Here is a 15,787-nt window from a genome sequence, read left to right as displayed (position 1 = left end):
GTTGGAGCGAATCAAGTCAATATTTGGGAACTTTAAAGCCTTTGAGGTCTGTCAACATTCAACTTTTACATGACAAATTTCATTTTCGATTTGAGAATACCCAACTCTCCTTTTAGATTTTGGCAATAAGGATGAAAATGTTGCAGAAAAAATAATCTCGCATGCACGAGGCAAAAGACTTTGTAAACAAAGAAAAGTTGGCTCTTAACCACGGTAGTTTAAAAGGAGTTTTGTGTTCAGGCACATTTGTTAGGAATTACTTCACGGTTGTTACTCCGTGGTTAGTTTGAGACATCTAGATTACACGGTATGTTTTGTACTGATGTATGACCGGTTGAGAATAAAAGGATGAAAACAATGTATTAGATATAAATGGACTCGTGAAAATAACTTTTACATCAATCTGTTTTACAATAAATTGATTATCAATCAGTAGTATCAATTATAAATTTAACATCTGTCTATTGTACATTTCGATTATATCTGAAAGTGTATCGTCAAAATTAATTACATAGGGATCTACTGTGCGTGTTCCAAACCACAATCCGATGATCATCAATGTCTGCTGCATTCATACACTTTCGCCTTGCATAACAGTAACAAAAGCATTAATTCAAAGTAATTCATTATGACTTGAATACAAAACTATTAGTGGTGGAACAGAGAAACGTATCTTGAGCACACAATGAAGATTTATTTGAGAAGATCTTTGTAAACAAATCTAAATAAAATCATTATTAAGGATTGCCTCTTTATAATAATAGTATAGAAGAAGGTGGAATGTGGAGTGGAGAATACTCAGTATCTTCTTACAATTTGATTGTTTTTCTATTATTTATTTGTGGAAGTGTTTCTAACATAACGTTATATATTTTCATTGAAATTTTGCTTACTAATAAATCTTAAGGACAAATGCATTTTATAGAATCAGAACGTGTGCAAAATTAATTAATATCTAATTTCTAATTGCCACTCACCGTTATTATTTTCTAACTTTGCTCATGTATAGCAAAATAATATATACATAGGAATAAGAAATATATAGAATAGAAATAATAAATCATTTTCCACTTACCGTATATCAAAACTCAAAATCACAAGTATTCAAATTCACATAAAAACGATTAAAAAAATATTATTTATTTAAGGTGATTTATCGCTGTAGATGTCCTCATTAATTTTCAATTTGGCAAAGAAGAATAATATAAAAAATCACGTAATATTAACTCGCGGGATTTTTGAACTCATTTCCCGTCGTTTCCTAACTGATAAAGTAAATAATGCTTGTTTTCTACGAGTAAAAGTGACAGTGTCTATGATCATAGCGCGGCTATGGTTATTAACACTCTCCGACCTTACATCCGAGAGTGAAAACTATCGTTTGTAAATAATCGGCTGCCACAGAGTTCATTGCTTGTCGTCAACATCCAATTTGAGCCTAAATCAAAACATAATGCGCCGTGAAAATTGAATTTAACCGCAAGGTACATAGTCGTCTCGCTATTTAATTGAGGGTATAACAAAGTGAAAGTCGTTACTTGATAGTTCGTTGTTTTCTACTCACAAACTCTCCTGAGTCAAATAACAATGAAGCAACTTTATCTTTAAATATTACGAGTTCAAATGGTATTCTAAAATCGTATTAGTTGCTCCTTAGATGCGCTCACACCGTTTTTCTGCTACTTATTTCTATTTTAATTGTTTGACCTACTATAAGTGTTATAACATCTGTTGCTACGTCGACGGCAAGTTATTTATAATCAGTTACTTTTATATGGAGTAGCGTATTATCGATAACGGTACCAAGGACAAGGTCAACGACCACGCGGAGTTTCCGCGCACTAACACTAGATGGCACTTTACGATTTTAAAACTCGCTATGGTTTGTCTCTGCGCAAAACATATGACGGTTGGTAAGAATTTGATTCGGTGCCATCAGGAGGGTCTTAACTGACTCGACTGAACAGCGAGTGATGATCTCGGAAATGAATCTCTGTGATTCCACCCCGCTCGCTCACAGGTCACCTATCGCAGACCTGTGGGATGAATAACTGACGCTGTTTTTGGCCAATTTTTAAAATATAAAAAATATTAAAATATACTTTTTTTCTAAAATACAGTCAACTCAACCGCATATTTATCAACCTAGCCAGCCAGGTATAAACTCACTCTTATTACCGCGGTATAAAGATTCATGCTGGTTGACTTGGAACGCGATCGCGTGTACTACTGTCTATAGGTTTTCATAATTAGTAATTAGCGTTTCATTAATTCCAATAATCTAATCCATAAATCAAATAACGAATCGCATAATTTTATATCATTTCTCTTTTACAGTTAAAAGGCTTGTCTACTACGGACTACTTCGCGAATTAACTGATATAAATATACCTATCTTTAAATACCGTCAGATAGATAGTAATAAATAACAAGGGCTTAACGACATATATTTTTTATGACAAAATGTAAGAATAAAATATTTAGTGAAGGAGATAGAAAGAATCTCATATTATAACCAAAACATTTCTTTAGTTACTTTAATTAAATAATTGTATATTATTTAAATCGCATGTAATATCATAAATGCGAAAATATGTCTGTCTGTCACGCTTTCACTGCTAAACCACTGGGCTAATTTTAATATGGGGTCAAACATAGGTTGGAATTGAGTTAAATTGATTCAATATGTTGCGATGCTTACATTTGTCACTTTGCTTCTGTTGTCGTGTTTCGGTCTTATCAACTGACAGGGCAATTACACTAATTACAAAATACGTACCACATTTTCATCTCATATAATAATCGACTTACCTGTAACAAAAAAATAATTAATGAAACAAATGAATTAACATAAGTATTACTAAAAGTTTGACTGGCAGAGAATGCATTATGGCATTAGGTCACCTATATAAGTTAGCTTCGCGGACGCAAGACTGCCATAGCAGTGTCAATATTTTCTTACATTGAAGTACATATAATTAGCATGAAAAATATCTATTTGATTGAGTAGTAAAGCAAATATTACTCTATAATTCCAGGAATCCATCAAGGCAGCGCCTTCGCGCAACTCACCATGGGTCAGGAGCAGTCGTACGCTGGACACGCTAGCGTAACACAAGTCAGAAGATATAAGGAAAAATACGCAGACCCCACACCCTACAGGGCTTCCCCGGTCGACTACAGATCCCACGACTACGAAGACAAAGACTACAAAAGACACAAAGTCAGACGAAGCGCTGACAGCTTCAAAAGCGACAACTCTTCAACTGAAAGCAGTGGCTACAGAAGCGGATCCAGCGGTTACGAATGCCGATCCGATAGATCCTCAAAAAGCGATTACTATTGCACGTCTCTGTACAAAAACGATCATTACAAAGACATCAACAAAGAACTGTATAAACCTGTAAAGATCTCTAAAGATAAGAGATATAAATTGCAATTGTTCGATGTTGAAAAGGAAGATATAAAGCAAGACAGATTGAATAGTTACTTGAATGACGCTGAGGCTCATAAAAATAATACGCAAAAGAAGGCTGGCATAAGGAATTACACGCCGAAGATTTTATCAGAGGACGAGGAGAGGAAAAAGGTTGATAAGTGGATTTAGGAGAGATAAGACTAGAGTTAGTTTGTAAATATTAGTGTAGTAGTAGATGAATAGTGAGGGTGGAAATGGAGGCGGCTGGAGCGTTGGCGAGCTTGGCACCGTCGCCTATTACTGTGCTGGGGCTGATACCACTCCTAGCGCTAGGAATTACGTATTTCAGATACCAGCAATACGACCCAGAGTCTTACGTATCGGAAGTCAATACAGTAAGTTTCTATTTTTACATAGTATCGAGTTACCTACGGAAACATGCAAATGTAATATCAGATTGTATGCAAATATGAAATCAAAATAATACAAAGTACTTAAAATTATTAGATTTGGTGGAATATAGTAGTTAAAACAGACACGCAGAAATAATGTGTAATTACTAATTGTAAAATATATACTATACGATACATATATAATACTATATTATAAATACCTAAATACGAAAGACGGCCTGTTTGTCTTTTTGTCTGTCACGCTTTCACAACCAAGTCGCTAGGCCGATTTTGATGAAATTTACAATAGATTTAATGACGCGAGGTTAAAAATAGACTTCCGTGGACGGAGCTGCGGGCAACGTCTAGTCCTAATCATATAAAACTTTGTTAACTCTTCAGGCTATATATGCCCAAGCAATCTTCTTGAAATTTTGCATACATGTAGTTTAAAGTAAGGAGAAGGACATAGGATACCAGTCCGGTTTCAATCCGGAAATATCACTGTTTCCGTAGGAAATAAACGCGGACGAAGCCGCGGTTAAAAACTATTTGATAACGACAATTAAAATACGAGATACGATACTTACGATACGATACGAGAGAACCACATAAGTATTAAGTACTAAATATACTTTTTATTATTTTCCAGCTTTTGCCGATCTACGATTTTATAATAGTCGGGGGCGGTTCAGCGGGCGCCGTGGTGGCTTCGAGGCTCTCCGAGATCGGCAACTGGACTGTGCTGCTTCTGGAGGCGGGCTACGATGAGAACGAGATCTCCGACATCCCCGCCCTAGCCGGCTACAACCAGCTCTCCGACATGGACTGGAAATTCCAGACCACGCCGTCCAACAACCGCTCCTACTGCCTCGCCATGAACGGCGACCGCTGCAACTGGCCCAGGGGCAAGGTGCTCGGCGGCTGTAGCGTCCTCAACGCTATGGTCTACGTCAGAGGCAACCGAAACGACTACGACCTGTGGGAGGCCCTCGGCAACCCCGGCTGGTCGTACGATCAAGTGTTACCATACTTCTTGAAGTCCGAAGACAATCGAAACCCTTATCTGGCAGACACGCCCTATCACGCGTCAGGAGGGTATCTCACGGTCCAAGAAGCTCCCTGGCGGACTCCGTTATCGGTGACCTTTATCAAAGCAGGCATGGAGCTCGGTTATGAAAATCGAGACATAAACGGAGCGAAACAAACAGGTTTCATGCTGACCCAGGCGACGATGCGGCGCGGCAGCAGGTGCAGCACCGCCAAGGCATTCCTACGCCCTGTACGGCAAAGGTCAAACTTACATGTTGCACTTGGAGCTCAAGTTACAAGAATATTGATCAATCCCGTAAAAAAACAAGCTTATGGAGTGGAGTTTGTTCGAAATGGTCAAAAGCACAAAGTAAGGATAAAGAGAGAAGTAATCATGTCGGCTGGGTCTCTGGCAACGCCCCAAATAATGATGCTTAGTGGAATTGGCCCCGCAGATCATTTAAAGGAACACAATATACCAGTCATAGCTAACCTCAAGGTAGGACACAACTTGCAAGATCACGTCGGATTGGGTGGATTGACTTTTGTAGTTAACAAACCAGTTACGTTCAAAAAGAACAGATTTCAGACGTTTTCAGTAGCGATGAACTACATTCTATACGAAAAAGGCCCAATGACTACACAAGGGGTGGAAGGGTTAGCTTTTGTTAATACAAAATACGCTCCAACTTCAGGTAACTGGCCGGATATACAATTTCATTTCGCACCAAGTTCTGTCAACTCCGATAGCGGAGAACAGATAAGAAAGATTCTAAACTTACGCGATAGGGTTTACAATACCGTATATCAACCTATAGAGAACGCTGAAACTTGGACAATACTGCCGCTGCTTTTACGGCCGAAAAGTTCCGGTTGGGTAAAACTGAAAAGTCGAAACCCGTTCCAACCTCCATCGATAGAACCAAATTACTTTGCTTACAAAGAAGACATCAAAGTATTAACTGAAGGAATAAAGATAGCCATGGCAATATCGAACACTACTGCTTTTCAGAGGTACGGATCTAAACCCCACAATATACCAATGCCGGGTTGTCAGCACCATGTGTTGTTCAGTGACGAATATTGGGAGTGCAGTCTAAAACATTTCACATTTACTATATACCATCCAACGGGAACTTGCAAGATGGGTCCTAAACATGATGTAGAGGCTGTGGTCGACCCTCGTTTGAGAGTACATGGTGTTGCAAACTTAAGGGTTGTCGATGCCAGCATTATGCCGACAATCATAAGTGGGAACCCCAACGCTCCAGTAATCATGATCGCAGAAAAAGCATCGGATATGATAAAAGAGGACTGGCTTGTGTTATGACAGTGTGGTGTTTTATTTATTGAACTTAATACTCAGTCAAAAACTGTTGACATTACAAAATACTCGTAAGTGTAATGTTTTACTAGTTAGTGTAAATAATCAACTGGTATTTGTTAAGTCGAGTCTTTAATTGTCATGATTATTACTTACATTTAGAATAGTACATAATAAATGAGGCGACTGCAATTAATTGGGTTTTATTGACTTCCCGTGTAAAAGATGAGTAATAAAGTTTAACTGACACATTAAAACTTCCCGTTTCTGAAAATAATATAAGACTAATGGAAGCGTTTCGATGTAGTATATGATGAGGAACAATGAATCTGACATTTTATGCATAAGAAAGGGACATTCACATCACATCTTCCTATGTCTTAAAAATGTCTTCTCTAATAAGAATAAATATAATAAATAAAATATGTCTATAACACTGATGTTAGATCGAAGTCTGCTAAAACACCCTAAAGTGGCTTAAAACTGATTAATAAAAATAAGAATTTAAGCTGTTCTAATAAATTTCTTTAGAAACTAAAGTTTCCCTTGAGCACAAACCAAAAATTTATCAAAAGCTACATGATGCCAGCTACACACTGTCACGGAAAAGTTCGCCGAACTTTGACAGATACGGCATACATTGTTGGTTTTTCATTGCGGTAAATAAAAGCACTCATACAAACCAAGCAAAGTTCGTATAATCTTGTCGGCATTTGTTGGACCTACATGAAAATTCCTGCATATGTATATAGTATCTGTAACTGATAACATCACTATAGACTAAAGTACACAGCGCCATCTATTAACGAGTAGCAAAAACACAACTGCGAATGCTATGGATACTATTAGCGCCCTCTATAAATGACTAAACATAGTATCTCATTTTCCAACACAACACCTTCTACAGCTAGTAATCAAGATAGCAGCGATGGACAAGATGGCACTATACGATTCTGCGCTTGCAATGGCAGGCTGGCTAGTATCGTAACGGCTATACTATCCTGAATGCAATAACTGAAAATCAGTTTCTGTAGTAAGATGCAGAAAGTTTTGCTTAGTTATGCCTTGCTAAAGCATACCAAATTGTTTATATATTACGTTTTTATTATAGTTCATTATTTTACGAATAGTTCGCCAGTATGTGTATATGGCATCAAGGACTCAAAAACATATCCTATGGATGTGAATCTAGTTAACTATAAAAATCAAAAACTTTTCTCCTTGACTTTTTATAATGATAGTGACAGGTGTTGCAGGTGTTGATAGGCTGTGGTGACCACTTACCATCAGGTTAGCAGCATGCCTGTTTGCCTGCTTGGTAGTATAAAAAATGAAAATATTTGATTACCACATAAATGGCATTGACAAGCGAAGAAGAAATCTCAACATGGATAAGTACGCCGATGACATGACAATAATCATCATGACGCGATCTACGTCTTGTATCATTTTATTTTAATTTATGTACATTTTTCATATAATAAAATTATTACAAACAAACACACAAACGCTGTAATGAATTTTTGATAGAAGAACAATATTTAATTAACGTTGTAATACTGCAACGAATTTCTAAAAACACTAATGTAATTTATACATTGTCTTAATTATGAAGCGTTTAAATTTCAACATTGCGAAATTGATATTCTACTCATTTTTTTTTAGGAAATTAACCACTTACATTTTGAACAGCCGGAAGCTAGGAATACCTTTGATCTTCATAACAACTTATTAAATATTGTACGGAAGGATCATTTTAAAATGGCCACGAGATGTGCACCAGTTAGCAGCTTAGTAGAGAGTGGTATCTCTTTAATTCTGATCTCCGGAATATCTCGGATACAACCTATTTTGATCTACTTTCACTTCGATTCGCTTAATATTTGATTAAAGCATGGTAAACGGTGTTTAATGGAGAAATACAATAGTAATAAAAGCAATTCATACGTAATTCATTGGTGCAATAGTTTATTTTTATATATACTAATATATACTAATATATATATAAAAATAAACTATTGCACCAAAATTAAGATAACAATTTATTTGAACAGGACAACTAGAAAAATATACAATAGACGGTCTTGACGTGACGAATAATAATTTCAATAAAACCTATAAAATTTAAATTATAAAATTAATTGTACAGCCTTGGAAGTAACGAATCATTCCGATTAAAGTCCATAAAATTCTTAATTAGGCTTTTTTGTCACAATTGATATTAATTCTCTTGTAATGAACCAACTGCATCTAACTTCTATCGGTCATGCAACGAGCAGGTTTGAGATGCAATGGCGTGTTCTTATACAACAAAACTTTTGCTTTATGCAGTACAAGTTGTATTTAGTATAACGGCTAATCAGTATCAGTTTTTTTTACCTAGATCTTGAAAAAACACGTCTGATAGACCCGGTTGATAGAAGAACTGTTATGTATGGACGAAGTTTATTCTCCCCGCATGTATGCATGCCCATTTAATTATTAGCGACCCGGCTCTGCTTCATACGAGGTCTATAAATCTTCGAGAATAAATTAGGGAAAATTGCACAAAAATCCGTTGATAGAAGAAATTCTAGATGCTAGAAGCCTACGCGCTGTCTAGAAACAGACAGCGCGGAGGGGGATTTTGTTTTATATTATGCAGCGATAAAATATTAATTAAAAAGAATCACCATTACTAGTACGTACTTACATATTAACTAAGGCGAAATATTCATTCTTTAAAAAGGTACGGGTGTTACTTTTTAGTAAAAAATCTTATTTATTTATGTAGCACTCACGCAATATGACAATTAGGCCCCGTACAATTAATAGCATATTACTTTTCACTAGAAGCTCATTTCCTATTTAAAAAAAACGCAACACATTGGCGTTAATATCTATAATCTTTCAACCAATTGGTAATGTAACCCGGAATCTGTACACGCTAATGTATCATTAAGTTTTAATCAACAAATCCAAAACGCACCTACTGTGACGGTGCTTCATTTCCCATGGGATATTTTTCTTATTTAGCGGAAATTTTATTATTTGAACTTCTTTTTCTAGTCGTTCGGCTTTGAACTAAATGAGTGGATTTAATGTAGGGCCAGGTCGGTCCGTCTGTCCGGTTTGGTTTTTTAAATGTGTCTGAACGTCGTTGGACTCATTTCCTTTTTTCACCCAAATATATAAATATTCTTATCCTTACTAAAATATTCCGCCTAAATTAACTTTCTGTCCGGCGTCGGTGATTTAAATAAATTTATGTCTTAGGTCAAATTCAATAAAACATTTTCGATTGAAAAATACGTCGTCCAAAACTATGCTGTTGTTTATTATACCTAAGCTATGTTAAAATAAACTACAACATGTAGGTATTCGATTATTTCTATGGCTAAATAGCAATTACACGAACCTCAATAGCAATAGACTAAATAGAGACTCAGGCAAAACCGATGCCCGCAGGGGAAGTAAGATATCTCGAACGAATAGTAAACGTGAATTTAGAGAGCAGAGATTATTCAGAAAATGCTGGAGGCTAAATCTATACTATTATTATAAAGAGGTAAGCATTTGAGAGTTTGTGAGTTTGTATGTTTGAGGCGGGTAATCTCCGAAACTACCAAACCGATTTCAAATTTTTGAATGAAGCCCCGGACAACATGTAGTTATTCATAACATTACAAGTTGCAATAGTTTTAATCACAGGTTTTAATCATACAGTTGAAATAAAACAAGTTCCCGTTATCTCCTAACTAATATTGTAAATGCTAAAGTAAGTCTTGTTAATTTTTGCATACATATAGTACGGAGAAGGACATCACTGAAATCATGCGGGAAATCAAGCGGGCGAACCCGCAGGTAAAAGCTAGTACATTATATAGCAAGTGATCTGTAGGATGTATCTGAATACATTGCAATGCAATAAGTCTCTAAATCAGTCAAGGTCAGTTTCCAGTTTTAGCCCATAAGAATCCAGCGAAAACACTCTTGTGGGACACAAAACTTTGCCCAATCAAGCACCTTAAGATGGTGTGTCGGTATTGATTGTAAGGCAAGTCGTGGCGTGCGCGCACTCACGTATGCCAAGTTCTAAAGTATTATGTATCCGCGGCCAAGTTATGTAATAAAGCATTAGTGTGTGGCGCGCCGTCAACCGCACACGTATTTGTGGTTTTTAGTTTTTTTTTCTTTTTACTTTTTTGAGATGGCAAACTTTTTTTTGTAACGAGATTAGATAGAACTACGTAGTACTCTTTATTATACTGTAATAGAACTATGCCAAAAGCAGGCAAGAAGCTTTGAGCATAGTTCTATTACAGTATAATAAACTACGCTCAAAAACCATAATAGTAGCTGTCAAGACTGGGTATTATCTGATATACTTTAATATGCATCTGTTAGTTCTTTAAAAAAGCAACGAACGTTTTCTTCAGCTTTCCTAGTTCATAAATTCTAGAAATTGATATTTAAAAAAATACATGTTCGAGACAAGAAAACGTGTAAGTATTTAAAAACCATTGTATTTATGTTTTATGCGACAGAAAATGGAAAGTGGTATGCAGTTAAGGAAGTATTGGTTTACTTAATTCTTATGCAACAGAAAAACAATACAGATAAAAGATCCTTCGTGGAACAATCTCTTTCGGAAACGTTGCATGGTGTTTACGCAATTAATAATTCGTAATCTATTCATATTAGGTGAATTTATCGATTTTTGTAAAATCGGTAATTTGTTATGGGAAAATAATGTTATCATTCTTTTTCAAAATCCATTTATAAAATCTTCCTTTTTTATAACTCAGCTTTGCATAATATAGTAAACTGCCTATCAAGTTATGCATGATCATGGTCTGTATCGGTAATGTGGCGAGTAATGAATTTGAGGAGGTGCGTGTATTGTTAAACCGAAAATAAAAACAAGCCCTGTGTACCACAGTCTGTTAAGAAATTGAAGAAAATTGATTTTTAACGAACTGCATTTTTTTACCATTGCAATACCCAATAGAATGGAATCAAGATTACTTGATAAACCCAATGTTGTCAGCCAACATGATTGTGTACCTACCACATTAAAAAGTTTAAATATTTGGTCTCAATGTGGCCACAATGACGCGGGAGATTTTTATAATATAAAGAATCGAAGTAAAATTTTAGTTATTCTTTTATCGCGTATTCTAAAACTGGTACAATCTATTTATTACTATGATTCAAATTCGTATTTCTTGTCATCTTGAGTTCAATTCGCCGTTTCCCGCTACTATTTCCGATATGTGTCTCGTTCCGAAACTTGTCCTTTCCCGTTTCCTGCAAATTGTCCCATGTCGTCTCAATTTATATCGAAGACATCTTTCTGATGGAGCTGACTCGTCAATGGTTTACTGCAAAGACATAATTTTTTGTTACGTCTTGAATGCGACACGACAATAAGAAAAGTTAAGTCAAAGTGTCATTTTTGTAAAAACCTTAATTGCTGGCGGATTTTGAACTAAATCTGTAATGAAAAAGTCATAGTAATTAGACGACAGTAATAGAAAACATTTAAACACTAGATACAGCCGGCTGTCAAGTTAAATTGGGGTCGTACTCCACCCACTTGGGTGTACAAAGAACACGCCTGCTGCGGCCAAATATCATTTCGCAGCACCAGCCTCCCATTGTGACGTAACTGGTCCCTACACTTTCGATCTTGGGATGAAAACTAGCCTAACCTAACTTTGCCTAGAAGATTATTAAAGAAAATTATATTACAAATTGTTAAATAATATGACAATACATACGTATCTTCGCATCTCTTTCAAAGATTTGAAACAAAGTTGTCACTATACAACATGCAGGTATACCCTGTTAACACCCATTGAATGGCGTCATTACAACTCTCTTGTAACCCAAAGTGCACGGCACAACCTCATCAGAGTGCGGAAATGTAACGATCATTGGAGCCACGAAAGTAATGTTATGTAAATGTTTAAATCAATCACACGCTCTATGAATGAGTTATACCCTATGATTTAAGTGACAGGAGCTATTTAACTTCGCGGAGTCTTGATGAATCTTCTCATATTCAAAGCGGAAAATAATTACAAAGTACACATCTGGAATAAGCATTTATTTTTTTATGAGTTACTAGATGTTGCCCGGGGCTTCGCTCCCGTGGGAATTTTGAGATAAAATATGGCTTATAGCAATCTTGGATAATAGACCTTTCTAATTAACTAATTACTATGGCTATAGATCCACATCGTGCTGACCAAGCATGTTGTCAAATTGTCAAACTAGAAAAAAATGCTTTCACTATTTGACCACAGCATTGTTTATTACCACAGTTTCCATCAAATATCAAAATAATAAAAATGTTTTTTTTTTTTCTGAGAAAACAGACGTTCGGCTGAGACGGCGTTTTCCGGGTTTATACCTCAGTCGTTAAGTCTCCCAGGATCCGATGTTCATCCGTTATTGAAAGATTTTAATTAACAGACTACGTTCATAGTCAATGTGTGTATTTAGATAAAACATTTTATTTGGTGATTGTATTTTATTTTTAATTGAGCTAGTGTAATATATTTCACTTTTTATTATTTTGTGATAGATAACCTGTTCCTCATTTGTTTATTGTTGCATACCCATAGTCGGTAAAACATGTAGGTTAGCTTTTTTTTAACACCAATTTGAATATCCTTATCATTATAAGAAATATTTTTTCTTTCTATAAAAAAAGAAAGAAATAATATACATATACATGGTTTCGCCCAGTTTTTTTTATTGGATGAGGATTCGGCTAGACAGTGGACAAAGGGTCCAGGTGTTTCTTTGCTTTTCAAAAACGATAACGCAAATATAATGATTAAACAAAAGTGCGGAAGATGTACTTGTAATGAATATTACGTATGTGTGAAGAGGCACGTTGGGCCACAAAAACAAATGTAAACCACGTGGACATTTAGGACACCGTACATCGTTTACGTAACACCTCAAGCCCATTGCCCAGTGGGGTGCGGCATACCAATAATGTCATCCAATCTTTCTCAAACTTTTATATTTTACTAGATTTTGACCGTAGCTCCGCCCGTGTGTATTATACACGGGAAGGGGTGTTGTTTTTCTAAGGTTAAACTATGCTTCTATCGTTCTCTATTGTATACATACACTTCAAGCTACATGTATGCAAAATTTCAAGAAGATTAATTGTGGTGATAAGGCGTGAAGAGGTAACTTCGAACTTTTGCATATTAGTTAGGACTGGTTTGCTGTAAATCCTAACTCAATAAGAGATTCCAATAATATGCTCAGGGAAAATTGAAAATTTTTTGAATGTGGCTAAGATTTCTGTGTCGATCAAGAGGCAAGATATCGAGGCTAAAAATTTTTATCCAATAAAAATAAAAGAAATTGAAAGTCCGATACTTGGGTTGTCCGTATTAACACATTCCAGGAAACTAGTTTTTATTACAATCGAAAGTAATAATAAAAGTAATAAATTCTACCGATTTAACTATTGAAAACCGGATTAAGAACCTGTAGTTAAATGTCATGGTTAACCCTGTTACCGAATACCTCGTATTTAAAAGTAATTTACGATTGTGTTTGATCGAACTCACTTTTATTTCGAGCTGTTTTACTGTTTCCTAGTTTTAATGGAAAACCCAACCCCGGTCTTTATTCTGTATGACATAAAGGTCTCTTATATAATACTAAAATGTTTTGTCTTTACTGAGTCATAAACGCAAATCATTGCAAGAAGGTTTTTCCATGTATTTGACACCAATTGGACGTGGTTATATTAAAGCAGTAGAGGCCCAGTGGTTTCAACCACTGTAACCCCGCCTGTGAAAGGTGTCAGGTTCGAATCTAGTATCAAATGAATAGAATGTATATCAGTGTTACTCATGTATGGTATTTTTTTAAGACGTTCGATCGTTTTGCTTCCTGTGAAGGAAGACATCGTGATGAAACCTGCAGTAGTATTAAGTATAATATTATTATTTGTATAGTATATTATTTGATTCACTGATAAATAGAGTACATGTTACTCTTAGTATGTATACCTTCACCGGAAGCAAGTAGGATTCGAACCTGACCTTTCGGTTCGCAGGCGGGCTTCTAACCACTGAACCACCACCGCTGCTATGGGTAATAATCACGGTTACGTAGGATGGGTGTCATAGTGTCATACTCTTAACGTACTCTAAACTCATTGCAATTTTGATTTTATTTCATTCAAGTCACGTATAAGGAAGGCCTATCATCGATCGATTCTAATTTCACAACGCGAGGATTCCGCACGCATCGATTTAGTAATCGATTTAATTACGATGGTTTTCGACACTCGATGATTCTTATGGAACTGGCTGGAAAGTTTGATTGTAGTATAATAATCTTTTCGTCATAAACATCCGTTTATGACGAAAAGAACGTTGTGAATAAAAACAAACAGTGTTCGAATGTTTGAAATTAGCGCTGAAAATAATATTATCAGGATGATGATGTTAATTATGGAACACTATAAAAAAATTAGGCGGTTTCGCCTTTCGACATACCATCTATGAGTTTGAAGGGTTAAAATGTATAATATATAATCACAAATTTTCCATACAATTATGCAAAATAATATGTGGAAATATATGCCCTTGAACTTAACACACTCCAATATCTTGACCAATCCTACGCAAATTGCGCAATCGATTTCAACTTGAAACTTTTAAGTTTTGAAATTTGCCAAACCTTAAATTAAATGATATGAAACGTTTCATAATGACTAGTGTTTGTTTTTGTTAGAATTATTAAATTCAAATAACTGAAACTGTCGAATTCGAATACGAAATCGAAACACTAGCTCTTTTCATTCGCCTCACTCACCTCGTTCATTGACAGTTAATATGTCGTACACTACTAGGAGTTAGATGTATTGACTTCCAAGCCATATTTAAAATTTCAGTTTCCATACATTCTATAGTTGTATTTTCAAACAAACCATTTATCCAATAGATTTTAGTATTTCTTTAAAAAGTCAAAGTATTCCAATTTTTTGTCTTTCAGAAAAACAAAATGAGCGAGCTGCTTCCCATTCCGCGCAAATTGTAAAAACCAACCAATTGAATGGGCTACTACTCGTATAAACAAGAGACCCAGCTCACAGGCGATGGGCAAGCAACTAATCACTATTCTACTATTTCATCTCAATTACACCGATAAGCTGGCCATACAGTTAATGGCCTTCGCGTTTTGCTACTCTTAGCCCTGTCTATCCCATACTACTAATATTATAAAAGTGAAAGTTTCTGAAGATGTGTATGTTTGTTACTCTTTCACGTAAAAGCTACTGGACGGATTATTATGAAATTTGGTACACGGGTGGAATAACTAATAATAGGGTACTTTTTATACAGAAATTCCCACGGGAGCGAAGCCCCGGGACGCAACTAGTAAGAGATAAAGACGTGAACTGTATCTGTATCAAATAAATCAATTTGGAACACGTGTCTACTATGGATATTACGCGTGTGTGGTTTTCATCTACCAAGACTCAATGGCACCTGCCCGCCACATATATGCGTGGTTAATCCATCACCGTGACCAATAAGTCACGTAGTAGACCACAACAGTCAAAATTCGACCTACAGATCTACATAGACCTCGTAA

The 15,787-nt window shown here is 35.8% G+C and overlaps 3 protein-coding genes across 3 annotated transcripts in view; 2 read left to right on the top strand and 1 right to left on the bottom strand.

Annotated features, from left to right (window-relative positions):
- The window catches only part of Flo2 (Flotillin 2), a 198,038-nt gene that overhangs the window by 107,744 nt on the left and 74,507 nt on the right, over positions 1-15,787 (bottom strand). The gene's annotated exons all lie outside the window — the stretch shown is intronic.
- LOC128679440 (uncharacterized) lies at positions 3,074-3,607 on the top strand. Its single transcript, XM_053761705.1, has one exon. The coding sequence runs from the start codon at positions 3,074-3,076 to the stop codon at positions 3,605-3,607; it is 534 nt and encodes a 177-aa protein (XP_053617680.1).
- Positions 3,673-6,358, top strand: LOC128679428 (uncharacterized protein). The gene is made up of 2 exons (XM_053761678.1): positions 3,673-3,813; positions 4,463-6,358. The coding sequence occupies exons 1-2, from the start codon at positions 3,673-3,675 to the stop codon at positions 6,170-6,172; spliced, it is 1,851 nt and encodes a 616-aa protein (XP_053617653.1). The 3' UTR covers positions 6,173-6,358.

The sequence above is a fragment of the Plodia interpunctella genome, chromosome 21 (genome assembly GCF_027563975.2).
Source record: "Plodia interpunctella isolate USDA-ARS_2022_Savannah chromosome 21, ilPloInte3.2, whole genome shotgun sequence".
Taxonomy (NCBI): domain Eukaryota; kingdom Metazoa; phylum Arthropoda; class Insecta; order Lepidoptera; family Pyralidae; genus Plodia; species Plodia interpunctella.
The sequence above is the reverse complement of the archived record's forward strand: the minus strand, read 5'-3'. Positions and strand labels throughout refer to the sequence as shown.